We start from the raw sequence: 16283 nt of genomic DNA on the forward strand, positions 1-16283 counted from the left end.
CAGCGCTAGGACTGCGGTAACTCTTTTGGGCTTGGGCTGATAATTCAGGGTTGTCACTCTGAGAAAGAAATCACTGAGGTGTTAAACTCTGCCGGCTGCGCTGCCCGTCAGCGCGGTGCCGCTCCTTAGGCCATGCACAACACAAAAATGGAATTTAAGTGCTTGGGTCTGACTCCGTTTCGTAAACACAGGGACCGGGGAGCTCGGCCCGGGGAGCCCCGCAGCACCACAGCCGCCACCACCGCGCTGAGGGCCGCGCAGCCCCACAGCCCCGCCAGCCCCGCTGTGCGCATGCGCGGCGGGCGGCCGGCGGCCCTCCGGCCCGCTGGGGGCGCGCCTCGCTCTCGCCCTCTCCCCGCGGCCGCGCTGAGGCGGCCGGGCCGGTGCCTGAGCGAAATCCCGGCCGGCGGCCGCCCGGCTCGCTGCGGCAGCGGGGTGCAGGCGCTGCGGGGCAGCCCGCGCGGAGCAGGGCCCCGGCCCTTCACCCCCCGTCCTCCCGCGGCTCGGCGGCGGCCCCAAGATGTCGACCAAGAATTTCCGCGTGAGCGACGGGGACTGGATCTGCCCCGACAAGAAGTGAGCGGGGCGGGACGGCACCGGGACGGGACCGGGGGGTAAGGGGGGGGGCGGCGAGGCGAGGCGAGGCGGGGTCCGCGTCACCGTGTGCTCCTCCGCAGGTGCGGGAACGTGAACTTCGCGAGGAGAACCAGCTGCAACCGCTGCGGGAGAGGTGAGCGGCCCCTCACGGCCCCTCACGGCCCCTCACGGCCCCTCACGGCCCCTCACGGCCCGGTGCCGCCGGGACGTGCCCGCGATGGGGGTGTGTGTGTGTTGGTGTGTTGCAGAGAAAACCACCGAAGCCAAGATGATGAAGGCCGGGGGCACGGAGATCGGGAAGACGCTGGCGGAGAAGAGCCGCGGCCTCTTCAGCGCCAACGACTGGCAGTGCAAAACGTACGGGCCCTGATAACGGCACGGGGGGGGGGCGCCGGGACCGCGCACTGCGGTGTATTGAGGTCTGTCAGGGTACGGGTGGCCGTACGGGTGGGAGCAGAGCGACTGGAGCCTCCGGGCCTTCCACGGGAAGGGCTTTGCCATGGGGACAGCGTTCCCTTGTGTTTGGTGGGCAGCAGGTATTCGATTAACGGGACTGGGAAAAGGTTAAACAATCAGGGCAAATCAGGGTAAAAAGTTCACATTTTTGTCAGGTAAGCCAGGACACGTCCCAGGTTTGGAACAAACAGATGATGGAAGTAACACCTACGCTGTATTTTAGTAGTTTATTTCGATAGTCACTAAATACTTTATGAGTAACGCTTAGCACAGAGTTAAATTCATAGCTGATATCGGAAGCCATCACTTGAGAACGTGAAGGTCTGCATTAGCAAAGGCCTGCCTTCATAAAGTACTTCAGGGGTTTGGGGGTCTTTTTGTTTGTCTGAAAGGAGCCACTAGATTTCCTGGAGGGCTTTGAAGGATTTGGGGTTTTGCTGGTTGACTGAGCTTTCTGAGCTTTTTAACCAGTGAAACCTGGCTGGGTTTTCTCCCAACTTGTGTTTGCTGCAACCCAAACACAATTTTACCTCCGTAAAGCAGACTGCCAGTGATGAGCAAAAGCCCTTGCACGTGTTGGTGCAGCAGGCTGTTTCAGACCGTAAGAAAATAGAAGATGTACATCCATTTGGCGGTCTTAGGGTGATCGAGCGTGCAGTTAGCACCTCTGCACAGTGCGTCCTGAGTGTGCAGGCAGGGTAACGGGGACAACAGGCAGTCTGTGCGCAGGGATAACCAGCAGTCACCCAGTCTGTCAGCGCTCGGCTCTGTTCAGCCTGGCGGTTCTGCAGCGCGAGGCCAGCAGGCCTCACTGAGGGAGTCCGCTCGATGGCACGTTCCAGGGCTGCTGCCCCGCCAGCTTTAGGGGAGGCTGGGCTGCCTCGTGGACCGCCTGCTCCGCTCTTTGGGATTGAGCGGTGTCCCGGTGATATGCTTACGGGGGGTTGGAGTGTGAGTGGCTCTCAAGTGCGCTGTAAGATAGCAGTGCAGTGACAGAGGTGTGTAAGTGCAGTGGGTGATGAGGCCTGCTTATAAGTGTTATTCCCCTGGAATATCTCTTCAGGTTTTACATCAGGTAAAATACAACTTAAATTATGTGTTAACAAAGTTTGGACAGTCTTGCTTCTGTTACCTTATCTGCCCGTTAGTTTTAATTCTTTCCCCATGATTTGTCAAGTGCAGTCCTCACCGTCCTGTCACCTTCATGCTGGCAAAATACCCACGAGCTCTCACAGTTCTGTAGGTCTGTCTTGGTGACTGTTGGCCCAAGAGTTACCTGTGCTGTGTTAGTGACTGCGAATCACTGCTGAAACTTGGCAGATAGATTATTTATGATTTCTTGAAGCGTTGCCTTAACACTTAAGCTTTATAATTTGAAATAAAATGTTTCTTATTTATGCTTTGGTTTTTTCCCCCTCTGAAGATGTGGTAACGTGAACTGGGCCAGAAGATCAGAATGTAACATGTGTAACACTCCCAAGTATGCTAAGTTGGAGGAACGGACAGGTAAGCTGTAGGTGGCTTTAAAATACTCAAATTACTGTAAGAAATTCCTTTTTATAAATCAATATAATTTAATCTAAGGGACTGTTTTCATTGTAGAACTAGCAAAATTGAATAATCTTTTGTATGTAAACAAATCTGGAGGTTCTTACACTTTTAGTAGCGTAGAAAATTAAGTGTGTGATGGTTATGTTTGGAAGGTCATCAAACATTTGCTTTAAACCACCACAGTATTTGAATTTGATTCTGAAGAGTTTGGAAGGAGTAATGCAGTCTTTTCCTAACCTCGAAGAAGTCTAGTATATACCGTGCCTGTCTACAGAGGACTCTGCAGTCGCAGGAACAGTGTTTCAAGGCCATACAGCTCAGACTGTATTTTTTAATGAGGTTGGAGGCCTGGTCACACTGATGCATTTTAAGTTCCTTCTGCATTAACGATGAAGCCGAGCAGTGACTAGAACAGAGGATATCCTTGTGGTGGGGTCATAACTGTTCGTAGTGTTGCCACTGTAAATGGGATCAGGCAGTGAGTATAATGCATAGATTATAACATTAAAGCATAAAAATAAAAAAGCACGGAGAAGAGCACAGAGCTTATTATTTAAAAAGAATACTTTTAAATTTCTTTCAAGTTCTGTTATCCTTCAGAGTAAGTTTGTGGTTGTGTACATTACACACAGCATGTCGTGGGTACCTGCAGCAAGTCACAGGCTTAGCTGAAATTGAAACGAGTAGTTTGAGTTTTCCACTTGCATTATGAAAAGGAATAGCGAGTTTCTTAAGGGAACCTTGGCAGTTGTGCAATTCAAAGCAGCCACAGGACGTTCTTATTCTTACTGCTCCCTGAGGGTCTGTGTTCGGCGTTGTGTCCCGGAACAGTTGCAGTAAGGTAGCAGACCGCGGTGCCCAGAAGCCACGAGGGAGCTGCCTGTGGGAAAGGGGCTTTGGCAGCACCAGCAGTGGGAGAGCAGCTAGCGAGCGTTGCCCTCACCTCTGCAGCTGGCCGCTTTCCTGGGCCTGCGGCTTGCTGCCGTCACAGGGGGCGTTGGGCTTCGAGGGCAGCGGCCTTCGGTCAGGCCCCTGGAGGTGTTGTGGTGCTTCCCCACACCAAGCAGCTGACAGGCGCTGCAGCCCCGCCACAGCTCTTCTGTGGAGTTGGTTGCTCAGCGGGGCTATAATCCTGACTTATTTTCATTCTTTTCAATGCTGTTACATCTCTGTTTATGTGATTTAATCCGTTTTCTCAATTAGGTTTCTCAGAAAGTATTTTTAATAGGTGTGTGGGAACAACTCATGTTCTTCTGGAGACCACACTGCATTCTTGTGGCATATATTTATAAAGCCACTGAAGCCACTTATTCTAAAGTTTGTGCTTAATGTAGCTGAATTTGGCACAGCACAAGAGTTTGTCTTATTTTACCACTTTTTAAAGGATACGGAGGAGGATTTAATGAACGAGAGAATGTTGAATACATAGAACGTGAAGAATCAGATGGGGAGTATGATGAGGTAAGCTGAGGCACATGCATTGCTGTGGAGAGACACGTATCGCATGGCTTCTGTTGAGGATGTATGTGTGTACGTTTGTGTTCCTGATGGGGGAAAATGCTAGTCAGGAATACCTCGTGGTCCATCTCTGCCAAACGCTCAAGTGTGAAAGTTGTGAACTGAAAGCGAGTGCATCTGTGTTGTCTTCTGGGGGCTACAAAATGAGAATCGGTTCAAGTTAAACTGCTACAAGCTGTGTTCGTTAATGTGCTTAAGGAGTTGGTTTCAGGGTAATGGATGCTGTTTTCAGATACATTCAATATTGTTCTTATAAAGATATAAACACAAATGTAACAATAACTCTTTGTTAAAATCGGATTTCCATTAATCTTGTCTGAAGGTACTAATCGTATCTGACAAACGTCTCTAAAAATCTTCTTGTTGCTAATTGATATTTCCTCCTGCTTCTCCTTTCCTTTGAATAATATCTCATTTAAAATGGATGTACATTTATTTTCTCATAGAAGAAGTCTTATCAAAAAATAGAATTGGAAATGATTTTTCATAAGTGATATTCTAATGGAATGAAATTTCTTAGTTTGGTCGCAAGAAGAAAAAGTACAGAGGAAAGCCAGTTGGTCCTGCATCTATCCTGAAGGAAGTAGAAGATAAGGAATCGGAAGGGGAAGATGAGGAGGATGAGGATGAAGATCTTTCCAAATATAAATTGGATGAGGTAGTGTCATTTTTTGTTTGCTTTACTTTGTTGCTAGCAAATTTTTAATGACTACTGTAGTGTTGTTTAGTAGTAGGTAAAGTTTGGCGTAAGGGGAATGTTCCTGAAGTTTACTTACAGCCTTTTAAAATTACTTCATAAAATGAAACTTCATTAAATAATATAAAATGGGATAGTGAAGACTTCAAATGTTTGTTTGCAGTCTCTTTATTATTCTGTTTTGAAACATAAATTTTCAGTCCTTCTACTGTATAACTTTTTAGATCTCATTAAGCGCACTTGAGCCCTCATTTAATGCCCTAAGAACAATATTTTCAAAGGTTGAACTAAACACCAGATAAAACATACAGGTTATGTTAAGAAAAAAATGACAAACCCAATAAAAGTATTTCTTAGGTATTTCTTGAATGTCTGAATTTTTCAGGATGAGGATGAAGATGATGCTGACCTCTCAAAATATAATCTTGATGCCAGCGAAGAAGAGGACACTAATAAGAAAAAGAAATCCAATAGGCGCAGTCGTTCTAAGTCCCGATCCTCCCACTCACGATCTTCATCGCGCTCATCCTCTCATTCAAGCTCAAGGTCTAGGTCCAGGTAAACGGGTACAGGTCAAGGGTAACGCCAGGCAAAATGTCAGTATCTAACTTCTCTATTTACTTTTTTTTGATTGCCTTACAGTTTTAGTTTAATAATGTTAACAATTTTATGTACACAACTTACAGAGGTAGACGATGTTCTGTTCTGGCCTTCTGTTGATCCTCAGGAAGAAGGCTTTTTATGTCATGCTGCTTTTAGTGAATTAAGCTGGTATTTCAATTGAATTCTTCAAATGTTTTTTCTAAACTTATTTTCAGTCTTATTTTTAGGGTTGTTGACCATAAGTGGTTCAATGGTTGTGCTTGTTTTCAGTAATACTGAGTGGAGGTGTTGAACAGTGAATCAGATGGGTGGGATTGTTAAAGAAGGAAGTAGCAGAAGAGGGCAGCGATGCAGTCCAGACAGACTCAGTGAAAGGACAGAATGGAAGTTATCCGGGAAATCAAAACAAGAAACTTGAACTTAATTTGATGGGAAGCAGTAAAGCTTTCAATACAGTGGCAGTGCTGTCAGAGTAACTCTAAAGTCTTATTAAAAAAAAAAAAAAATCCTGATGTGGGCGGTGAGACAGTAGAATAGGTTGCCCAAAGAGGTTGTGTGTGCCCCATCCCTGGAAGCGTTCAAAGTCAGGTTGGATGGGGCTTTGGGCAACCTGATGTAGTGAAAGATTGGGCAGATGATCTTTAAAGGTTGCTTCCAACCCAAACCATTCTGTGATTCTATGATTTTGGTCATGGGGTCCCAAAAAAGTCTGCTAGGTAGATTCAAGAGTTCACTTTATTTAAATTTAGTAACATATGAGCAGTTCAATATTTTTTTTGGAATCACATCACGTGAAGCCTGTTACAGCTTTTCAGCTGCCCTACAACTAATACAGTGATGATGCTGATAGGTTTAAGACCAAATTGGTGCTAGCTCATCATAAACATCATGTACGTAAAGTTCAGGTTTCTTCTAATCTTTGTAGCTTTGTAACTGCACCTCTCAGTTCTGACTGCTCTGATTGCTGCCCAAATTCTTCAGACCTTCATACTAACCAGGTGTCAGCTACTCTCTCCCTTCTGTCTTTCTTCACATTGTTATCATGCTTTTTTCATGCTAACTCCTCTGTGAGATATGTTCTTAAAAATACCTGTTTTCACCCTCCCTACTCACTCAAATGCCTCCTTGAGACTAGTAGTTGCCATATGGTTCTGTGGAGGAGCATTTTGAATAACACTGAGCTGACTGGCTGTTAGCTATTTTTGTGGATAAAGTGAGATGTGTAGGACGATCTGTCACTTTTCGGGAAGTATTGTCCCACATGAGGACGTAAATGCAGCCCCTACTGGCTGCAGAGAGTGCAGTTCTTAGGTTTAGGGGTGGGAGAGTCAAAGAAGGCAGAAGAGTTAGTTTCATATGGCCATAACCTCGTTCATAACTCCAAAATGTTAACACCCAACTAAAAAGTAGTTTCAGTTGACTGAAATTTGCTAGGGAACTTTCAACTTTCTGCTGTGCTTCTAGTTACAGATAATTCATTGGCAGAATCAGTTGCTATTTATGGAGACTTTTCTGTGGGTTTGGTTTTCTTTTTTTTTCCAACTTTAAGTATTTTTTCTAGTTAGAAAGCAAGCATTCATACTGCGTTTGTTTGGCAAAGTGAAATGAAAAAGACGTGGTAACAATATAAACTGGGAGATTGACAGCACATGTATTTTGCCTGAAAAGATTATTAGAATGTGCTTCTTTTTACAGCTGTTACTGTTACAACAAGTCTTCTGCCGTTTTTACATATTCATTGTGGTTTGTGCTTTAAAGAAACTCCATCAACATGACAAATTTGAAGACATCTAAGTAGTTACGAGTAGTGTTAGACCTGTCTGTATTTTAGCCAAGAGTTAACTACTGTTTGATTTTTAATGCAGGAGAAAATCTCGGCAAAAACTGAGAATTGTTTACAGAATGCTTGTGAGAACTGTCTTGGAGAAAACTTGAGTTCCAATACTCTTAATCTAATCTGCTTTTCAAGGAAAATGGTGGTTTCCAATTAAAGCACAAACTACAAGTTCAGGCGTTGATTTCATGAAATAATTAATGGTTGTGCAGTTGTTTGATTCGTTTTCCAAAACAGCTGCAACCCTGTTTAATGTTTGTGCTTTGTTTTAGGAAACTTAATAAAAAGCTGACTTCTCTAAATTTTTAAATGCACCATCTTACTATGTTAAAGTTACTGTTACCAAATATAACATGTCAGGAGGTAGGGCGAAGTTGTCGCTCTTGTAGTGAATCTAGCCCTTGTTGTCTTTGATGCGTAGTTGTCTCTGCTGCTATCACTAGCAGTTACTCTGCTAAATAAAAGTCAGATACTGGAAAAAGTCTTCTGTGTTGTTTCAGGTCCCATTCAAGAAGTTCTTCCAGTTCCAGATCAAGATCTCGTTCCAGTTCCAGAGAACACTCTAGATCTCGTGGGTCGAAATCAAGGTGAATGAGGTAGCACTCTCTCCTTGCAGAGAGAAAAAAGGGCAGAAGAACCAACCACTTGTTTATTTCATCGTAAAATTATGCTGGTCAAAAAACATTAACTCATTTTTATCTTGGAAATCAGAATTCCTGGGGTCTCGTCACAAGATTGTTACCACTACAGATGTGTTTCATGAGAATGCGAGGTTTTGTTTGAAGAGTTTAAGTCTGATCTAAGCTAGACAAGTGGACGCCACAGATCTTCACTTTGAAGGAAGAAGAATCTGAATGCGTGTTTACTTGCTTCAGTAATTTTTGCTGTTTCCACTTGGGCTACTTGATGTGGAAGAACATCAGAAAATATGCTATGCTTCTATTTTTGTGTGTAGCGATAACTTACTTAATTTCCACTAGATAGTGCAGCCGTTATCTTTATAAATGTGGGGGGAATGTATAAAAATGTTGGACAGTAAATCACGTGAAGCTGACAGGAGCTTGAGCTAGCTGACATTTCCTGTAGAGCAGATACTGCACTGCGCGGGAGAGAGTAAGTAACAGAAGCCTTACACGTTCCTTGAGGTGTCCTTGCAGTCATCCCGTTGCTAGGACTGTCCTTTTGCAGTGAAACGAAGATTGCTCCCATCTCCATGCATGTAAGAATCTTAAAACTGTAAAATAAGGAAAAGAAGTGGGAGTTGAGAAGACTGATCACAAATGGTGCCGCTGCTCTTTGGTGGCAGAAACATTCCCTGGCTGTTCACGTGAGGTTCAGTGTCAGATGGAGTCGGTGCTTTTAGGAACGTAGGAGTGCCCGTGCCCCAGTAGATGCTGAAGGCTCGTCAGCTGAGCTGGGTTGTTGCTTGTACCACGCAGCATCCACCGAGTGTCCTCAGTGCATTAGCTTGCTTGAAATAGGACTGCGTCGTTATTTACAATGAGAACCCTGGAAATATTTTACCAACAACATGCACTCTGTTTTTTTATTCATTTTTTGTTTTTATTCTTTTTTTTGTAAAAAAAATTCTATCCAGCCTACTGAAGAAGGTCTTGTTAGGTACTTTTATATAACTTACATAATTTCAGAATTATGGTTTAGGACTTTCTAGCTCTGTTACATTTTCCAGAAGTGTGATTTTTTTTCTTATTTTTAGATAACAAACTTGATTTTTAAGTGCTTGTAAGTGAAGCTGGTTCATCTTTTTTAAATGCCCAAATGACTGTATGCTAAGGTTATTTTTTAATATTTTGTTTTGGAAAGTCTTATTATTTACCCAGGTTTATTCTGAGTTTTGTAAATATTCCTTCTGAGGGGTTTTCCCTGCTCTAGTAAGATGAAGGCTACTTTACAATTAAAGTTCCATTGTGAAATATCCTTTAATATGAAGCAAAACATGGTTAAATCGGTACATGATTTTCACACCATTTTGTTTTTGTGAATGTAAGTACTGAGGAAGGTCCTTATATAGGCTGTCTCCTGTCCCAGTCTCCCATTGCTTGTTTGTCCCATTGCATAGTACTGATGAATGCTGGAAAGAGGTTTCCCAACCATTGGTGGTCTGCGTATCAAGAAACACTATATTTAGCAAAATTTATTAAGAGAGCTACTACGGCAGTAGAAGTTTTTATTGGCAATTAACTAAGGAGTAAGTATTAAAGTATCCACAAACTTTTTAAAAGTTTTTTTGATAAAACACCGATGTAAATATAGTAGTGAGTCTTCATGAGAACTGTCTCTTTTTGTTCTTTCTTTGTTCTTTCTATATTATACCAGAATTAAATCTGATTTATTTCTTAATCAATAAAGATCCAGCTCCAGGTCCTACAGGGGGTCTTCAACCCCAAGAAAAAGATCTTACTCAAGCTCTCGTTCGTCGTCATCCCCTGAGAGAAGCAAGAAGCGAAGTCGTTCTAGATCTTCTTCATCTGGTGATCGCAAAAAAAGACGATCGAGATCACGGTCACCCGAAAGGTTTGGGTTTATGTAGAATAAGAATGGGTGTATTTAAATGTGTGATTTTTTTTTTTTCTGAAGAACTGAGTTTCACTGGGAAACAACTGAATCTGAGCAGTTACTTTGATATTAAAAGTAGTTTTCTCACTTTCCCTATTCTATTATTTCATATTAAAACCTGTAATTGCGCTTTTTTCCCCCTCCCTCTCCAATGAAACTTCCTCCTGTTAGGAATGTGTTCCACAGAAAGACTTGGGTCACCATTCTTTCAGTGTGTGAAAGTGTTAATGTGTACGTTATTGATTTATTTTCCTAAGTAAATATTGCATTTAGAAGTTGTTTTCTACTTTCAATATTAAACTTACTGTACATTCTTAGTATTAAATTCATATTCATAAGCTTAAAGTGGTGTAAAGTTATCTTTATATTCTGATAAGGCCCCTATCAAATATACTTGGCTTCCAGCTATTATAGGATACAGACTACTCAAAGTGAATGTTAAAATTGATTTCAACTTATTTCTTTGCATGCTTTCTCCATTTATATCTTACAGACGCTGCAGATCATCATCTGGATCTTCCCATTCTGGTTCCCGTACAAGTTCTAAAAAGAAATAATGTATTAAAGGTCACATTAAAAAAAAAAAAAAATCCAGTCAGTGCATGAGACATTTTTAAGAAGTTGGTGTCTTACTTGGTCAGAAGTGCTAAATCTGCTAGTAGAGGTGCATGTCTGTCCTTGCTTTCTGGAAAACTGCAGCTTTGTTCATTCATGAAACAAAAAGTGAGATAGCATTTTAAGCCATAAACTCCCTAGAGGAGGTGTAAAGTTTTTTGGGTTTTGTTTGTTGTTTTGTTTTTTTGGAGTAAGGTTTTTTTATCATTATTTTGAAAGATTCAGTTACTTGATTTCTGGCGCTCTTACGTATGAGCAATTGTGGGTTGGATATGTTCAAATGCAACTCTGCTCTTCATGTGGCAATTAAAAAAAGTATCTGAGGATATCGGAGGAACCCATGAACTTTCTGCATCCAGCTCCTTGTTTGATGTAGCTCTTACGGGACCACAAAAGATTAGTGTAGCAGTAGGGCTGTTGTTGCCTGTTGGATCAAAGTAGTGAGTTCTTTAGGTCGAAGTATTTTTTGTTTTTCCGTGTTTAAGTAAAAGTTTAGATCAATGCCCCCCTCTTTCTCTTCTGCTCAGTGCAGAACAGCTATTAAGTACGCAGCCCATCGTACAGTTCTGTTGAGTGAAATGGACTTCATTCCTTCAAGGCGAGGATGTTTGAGGCGTGGGGCACTATCCTCTCCTCTGCTCAAGTCTCTTAGCTGCCAGTGCCTGTCTCTGTAGAAACTGTTCGCTGCAGTCAGCAAAGTGCACTTTCTGCAGTTGGTACTGGCTGCAGTATTTTCACATGCATGGATCCTGGACTTTGCGATCCTTTCTTACAAAAGGATCGTTTAGGAGCTACTCTTGAGGAGGAATATGGAACTAGCTTCTTGGAATCAAGTGAAGTTTCTGCAGGCCATCTGTAAAATTCATTTTCAGCAGACAAATTTTCAAGGTATCTGAATTTTATTTATATTTAAAAATGAAAATTAATAAACTGTAGAAAGTTCTGACATCTTAAATGTGTTCTTCATCAATCACTCTTTTTCCCTTAAATGTTTAATTTATGGCTTAAAATGCTTTATGGAATTTATTCTACTAGTAATATCACATTAAAACTTGGTCTCTCTTGAGCTCCGTTTGATTAAGAAAGGTTTAAGTATCTTCAGTGCCATCGCAAGGTAAGTATGCTAAGGAAAATTATTCTTTTTAAGCAAGCAAACAGCAATATATCTACAAGTATTTCAATTGTAAAACTTAAAACCCATAGTTGACAGCTGATTTTTTTAGAAGAACTGCACCAAAACAAACGGAGCAAAACTAAAAACTGCATTCTGCTTTTTCTTTTAAAGACACTTCTTTTGGACTGTTATTTAAGCAACATGTTTTTTGGTGTAGAAATATTTTGATAATCTTTTTGCAGAAAAAAAAGCCCTGCAATTTCTTCTTTAATGCTTTCTTTATAACTAACTTCCATGCTAAATGTGTGTAGATTGCACAAGAGCAGGTTAGTCTTGTAACTGTGCCTCTGACGACTTTAAAGTCCAACTACTAAAGTGTAAAAATCAGATCTAATAGATGCTATGTTGTTACCCCTTAGTTTTTTTCTTGTGCTTTGTATTAAAATTGTTGCTGTACTTAACAGATGAAAATTTTTAAATTTAGCAAGCGATAGCCTACAGACAAAGGAAAATTATGGTTTCATTTGGCTTAGATGAAATGTAAAGCAAAACGATACTGTAGACGAGTGTAAATAAAACCTGTGAGTCAACTGTGTAGTGAGTGCTTTTTCTTAGACACACAAGCAAACCTTCCTTTCTAACTTACACTAGTGTTTTTTTCCGCTACTGCAGTGCAGGAAGGACAACGTGTCCACTTGCCACATGCATCATAAACTTTGGAATATAATATATACAAATAATTTTGGAATTAAGCAACACGTTTAAAATATTTTTCTGAAATTTCAAGATACTTGGTATGTATTCCATAGCTTCAGAAAATTTTTAGAGGAAACGATGTTTGAATTATTTTGATTACTCCAGTTTAAAATACAAAGGCACAGCAACTGTGGAAGTCCTTCCTGCCTGTTACAAATGATACAAAACATCTCTTAGTTGCCAAATTGACAAATAAATGACTGAGCATGGCCCACCTCTGATGAAACACAAAGCTAGGTTAGGCTCAGGCTGTAAAAAAAAAAAAAAAGTGTGGTGTTTGCTTTTTGGTTGTTGGCTTTGTTTTCCTTGGTTGTTTTTGTTGGGATTTTTTGAAGGTTGGGAACTACCCTTGGTGGCCTAGCAGTAAATTTTTTGTAAGCTCCCCTTGCCCAGCATTTAGCCCTTAGGACCAGATAAATCGATGCCAATGGAAATAAGCAGGTATTTCTGTGAAGCTTCATCAAAGACTAGTGACGTTTGTAATGGGCAGGGAGGCCAAGTTTTGATTAGGTTTAGTTCTAATGTGTTTTTCTAAGAATTAAATGCTATCATGAATTGTAATGTTGTTTTTCGTGTAAGCATTCTTCTGTAGTAATTGAAAGCTAGAAAGTAAGTCATTAAAAAAAAAAACTAATTTTATTCAGTTTGGCAATACTGTACAATCCACTACTTTAAAATCTTTGTTCTTTTAATAGTCTAAATTCAGGTAGTCCGTTAATAATGCATTACAATGTGCAAGTTGGTGTATCTTAGAGCAAGATTGCTTAATTTCTGCACCAGGTAACTAACTCCTGTACGCTCATGTCCAGTACAAGTAATTATGATGAACTACCTGAGATGAAGCAGTTGTTCTGTGGTTCCCTATTTCACAATATCTTCCTTTAGGAAGGACAACGATCAAGTCCTTTTCTAGTCAAATACCAAATGAGTCACTAAGATCCTAATGTGAACGTTCTTACACAGTATGAAAAGATAAACTTTAAATGGCAAAAGACTGAACCAGACGGATGTTTTAATTATGCCATGGATTTTTGACTGGTGTTACGTGCATCACCCTCTCTGCATTAAGCCTCACTGCCACCCTTTCAAAACTGAGGTTCTCAGAAGGCTGCTGAAAGATCCAGTCTGTAACACGAAGATCGTGCACAGCCAGCCCAGCATCTGCTGCTAACTCAGGGAGACTGAGCGGGAGCACGTGGCGTGGAAGCTGCGTGATGCTTCATCTTCGGTCACTTCCTTACCTTGCAAACTTAGGTGTTTGAACAATAAGCGCTATTATATTGATCCAGAAACTTCGGTGCCTATCCTTGATGCTGCTTGGTGGTGTGTCTAGACATCAGCAGGTACATCATTTACAGATCGGCTACTACAAAGACCAGACCTCCCTCCAAAACATTTAAAGCTCAGAGTCCTCTTACGGGGGCGTCTCTGTGTTAATGGCAATGCCTCAGGGTCAACCTGTCCCTGCCATTTATTCCTGTTTGAGGAGTTTCTGTGTTAGGGACATTATCTCTGCTTGAATTTCTCTGCTATAGCTTTCACATGCTTATGGGGAAGGAAGTCAGTGGTTTGTTGGTTTTTGTTTTTCGTTTTTGAAATAAATTTCATTATTTGTTCTTGGAGCATTAATGAAAAAATTATCACTGGTTATAGAATTTCCTGGATGGGATCCTTTAACATAAAGGATTTTTTGTTCTTTAGTCACAAGTAACATGAGCTAATAGGGTGTCTGTTTTGGCTTTAAGTGCAAGAGTGCAGATAATTGTACAAACTTTTCCAAAATTTGGACAAGGGAGCAACAGGAAAGAGTGATGAGTTTCAAGCATGATGACGGATTTTAGCAAGTCTTGTGCAACTTACTAGCTTTACCTGTTCTACCATTATTAAAATGAGTTGTATTTTTATTGGAAAAAGGTTGCTTACATGTTTGGGGAAAAAAAATAAATCTGTGGAGTGCTTCATACTTAGTTTGGAAAAATAGAAATGATACTCTGGTGCTTTTTCATGGTTATGGACCCCATCCAGAAATAACACACAACTAAGCTAGCAGGGAACATTTCCACTGTAAAACTGAGGGACATGAATATAAAGCAGAGTATCAAATGATGGCATAACAATTTTCCAAAGGGCTGGGGGGGGGGGGGACAGAAAATACATGCTGAACTCACAGAAGCACCAAAAACTCAATGTCCAAATGAAAAAGGGGGTGGGGAGAATAGATTTTCCCTCATGCTTCTGCAGACTTTCTACTTCAGGCTGTTTACCTCCCATTTTATTGTCGGTATTGTTCCCAGCTCTGGATTATTTTGCAAATGACATTCTTCTATCATACAGCTGTGATATTATAGTCTGGTTTCCTTCGTTTAAGGACAGATTGTTCTGCATGTCCTAGAAAGCATTGAATTAACGAAGAAACCACAGCTCAATAATTGATAAAGAAACCCATCATTTCTAGTAAGGTTCTTATCTGACTCTTCCCGGTTCATGATTTGGCCTTCGTCATGCACACTTGATCATACAAAGTAAAACCTGACTGAGTAGGGCAGTATTTTAGGCTGAGCTTTGTTAATAGCACTTGTAATCCATAAAACTCTTAAAACCGCTTTAAACTGTTAACTCTGCTTTGACAGGAACGGTGAGTTAAATGAGTTAGTTACCTGTAGCTGACTATAGAGAACGAGACAGAGATTCCTGCTCATGAGCAAAGAAAATATTGTAACATGAAACGAGGCTGTATAACATCGGCGTCAGTTCTAACAAGGTGTAACAATATCTTTAGACATCCTACCAGCTTCAAAAAGCCTTGGCATCTTCAGAAAGCTGTGAGAGCATGTGCTGAGCTATTGATGTTCTCATCCACTTCAGCTGCTGTGTTAGCTCAGGATCTTGTCCAGCTAAAGAGAAAAAAAGACAAATCAAACTGAAGACGATCTGTCTGGGTGTACAAGAGGCAGAAGAGTTCTCTTGGATTTTATGTTTGGATTTCATCGCTGTTTAAGAGATTTGCTGGTGCATCTCTAAGCATGTAGTGCACCAAAAGGAGCAACTGCAGGACACCGTGGTACTGACATTCACAGCATATAGTCATTTATAGTCTCAATTTGGAAGCAGTACTACCACAATAACACTCCTAGTGTAGGTTGAAAGTAGTGACTGTATGGAATAATTTAGAAATGGTGGGAAAAAGAGCAAGAAAGATTATAGGCATTTAGTATGAGAATTTAGTATGGCTATAACACCGGAGACCCAACAAAACAGCTTTTGAGACAAGGACGGGGCGCTGCTGGCAGCAGCAGCGACCAATGCCAGATACAGGCAAGAGCCCAGATCATTCCAGCTCCAGCCTTGGCCAGGGAGAAAGGGAAATAATTCAGTTTCGGGTCACCAAAGAGCTGTTTGAGCTGAGCCGGGTTGGAACCCGATGACACCGGTCAGTGCCTCCACGTACGGCAGCTGCCACGCTGCTGACCCGCGCGTTGGGAAAGCCACTCACCCTCGCCACAGGCGACTCCCTAAATCTGGATCAGGCGTTTGTCATCGCAGGGGGACAAGCGGGTATCGGCCGCGCCCCAGAACGCTTTAAGGGATCCTGCTGGGAGCGCCGACTTCACCTGCGAAAGAAACAGCGAGAACCCGAAGTGGGAACCGCCGAGAGCAGCGCACGGAGGCCACGCTGGGGAAGGAAAACGTCCGGCTGCGAGTCCCAGGTGAGCCCGAGCCGTCCTCGGCTCCTGCAAGTTCAGCGGCACGGAAGGAGAAGGCGACGGCCGATGCCCGCCGCCACACGCGTGCGGCACCGAGCCCGGCGGGCAGGGCGGGGCGGCGGCTGCTCGGGCTGCGGGCCTCGGGGCCCCGGGGACCGGCGCGGTCCGAGCGAGGGCTCCGCGCGGGGGAGCTGCGGCCGCGGGCAGGGGCGGCCCCGCACGCCGCAGGGGGCTCGGGGCCGGCCCGTCCCGCGGCCCCGC

The 16283-nt window shown here is 42.6% G+C and overlaps 1 protein-coding gene and 1 long non-coding RNA gene across 2 annotated transcripts; one reads left to right on the plus strand and one right to left on the minus strand.

The window, feature by feature from the left end:
• Nucleotides 1-331: 331 nt before the first annotated feature.
• Nucleotides 332-12152, plus strand: ZRANB2 (zinc finger RANBP2-type containing 2). The gene is made up of 10 exons (XM_080602208.1): nucleotides 332-576; nucleotides 678-730; nucleotides 846-954; nucleotides 2477-2559; nucleotides 3989-4065; nucleotides 4643-4780; nucleotides 5205-5377; nucleotides 7757-7843; nucleotides 9627-9791; nucleotides 10327-12152. The coding sequence occupies exons 1-10, from the start codon at nucleotides 521-523 to the stop codon at nucleotides 10388-10390; spliced, it is 1005 nt and encodes a 334-aa protein (XP_080458334.1). The 5' UTR covers nucleotides 332-520; the 3' UTR covers nucleotides 10391-12152.
• LOC308198938 lies at nucleotides 5916-16268 on the minus strand. The gene is made up of 3 exons (XR_013954293.1): nucleotides 15812-16268; nucleotides 15107-15212; nucleotides 5916-10376 (listed from the first exon to the last, which is right to left on the minus strand). It is a non-coding gene; the product is annotated as an uncharacterized lncRNA (long non-coding RNA).
• Nucleotides 16269-16283: the final 15 nt, after the last annotated feature.

Source organism: Anser brachyrhynchus (genome assembly GCF_964034855.1).
Source record: "Anser brachyrhynchus genome assembly, chromosome: 8".
NCBI classification, from domain to species: Eukaryota; Metazoa; Chordata; class Aves; order Anseriformes; family Anatidae; genus Anser; species Anser brachyrhynchus.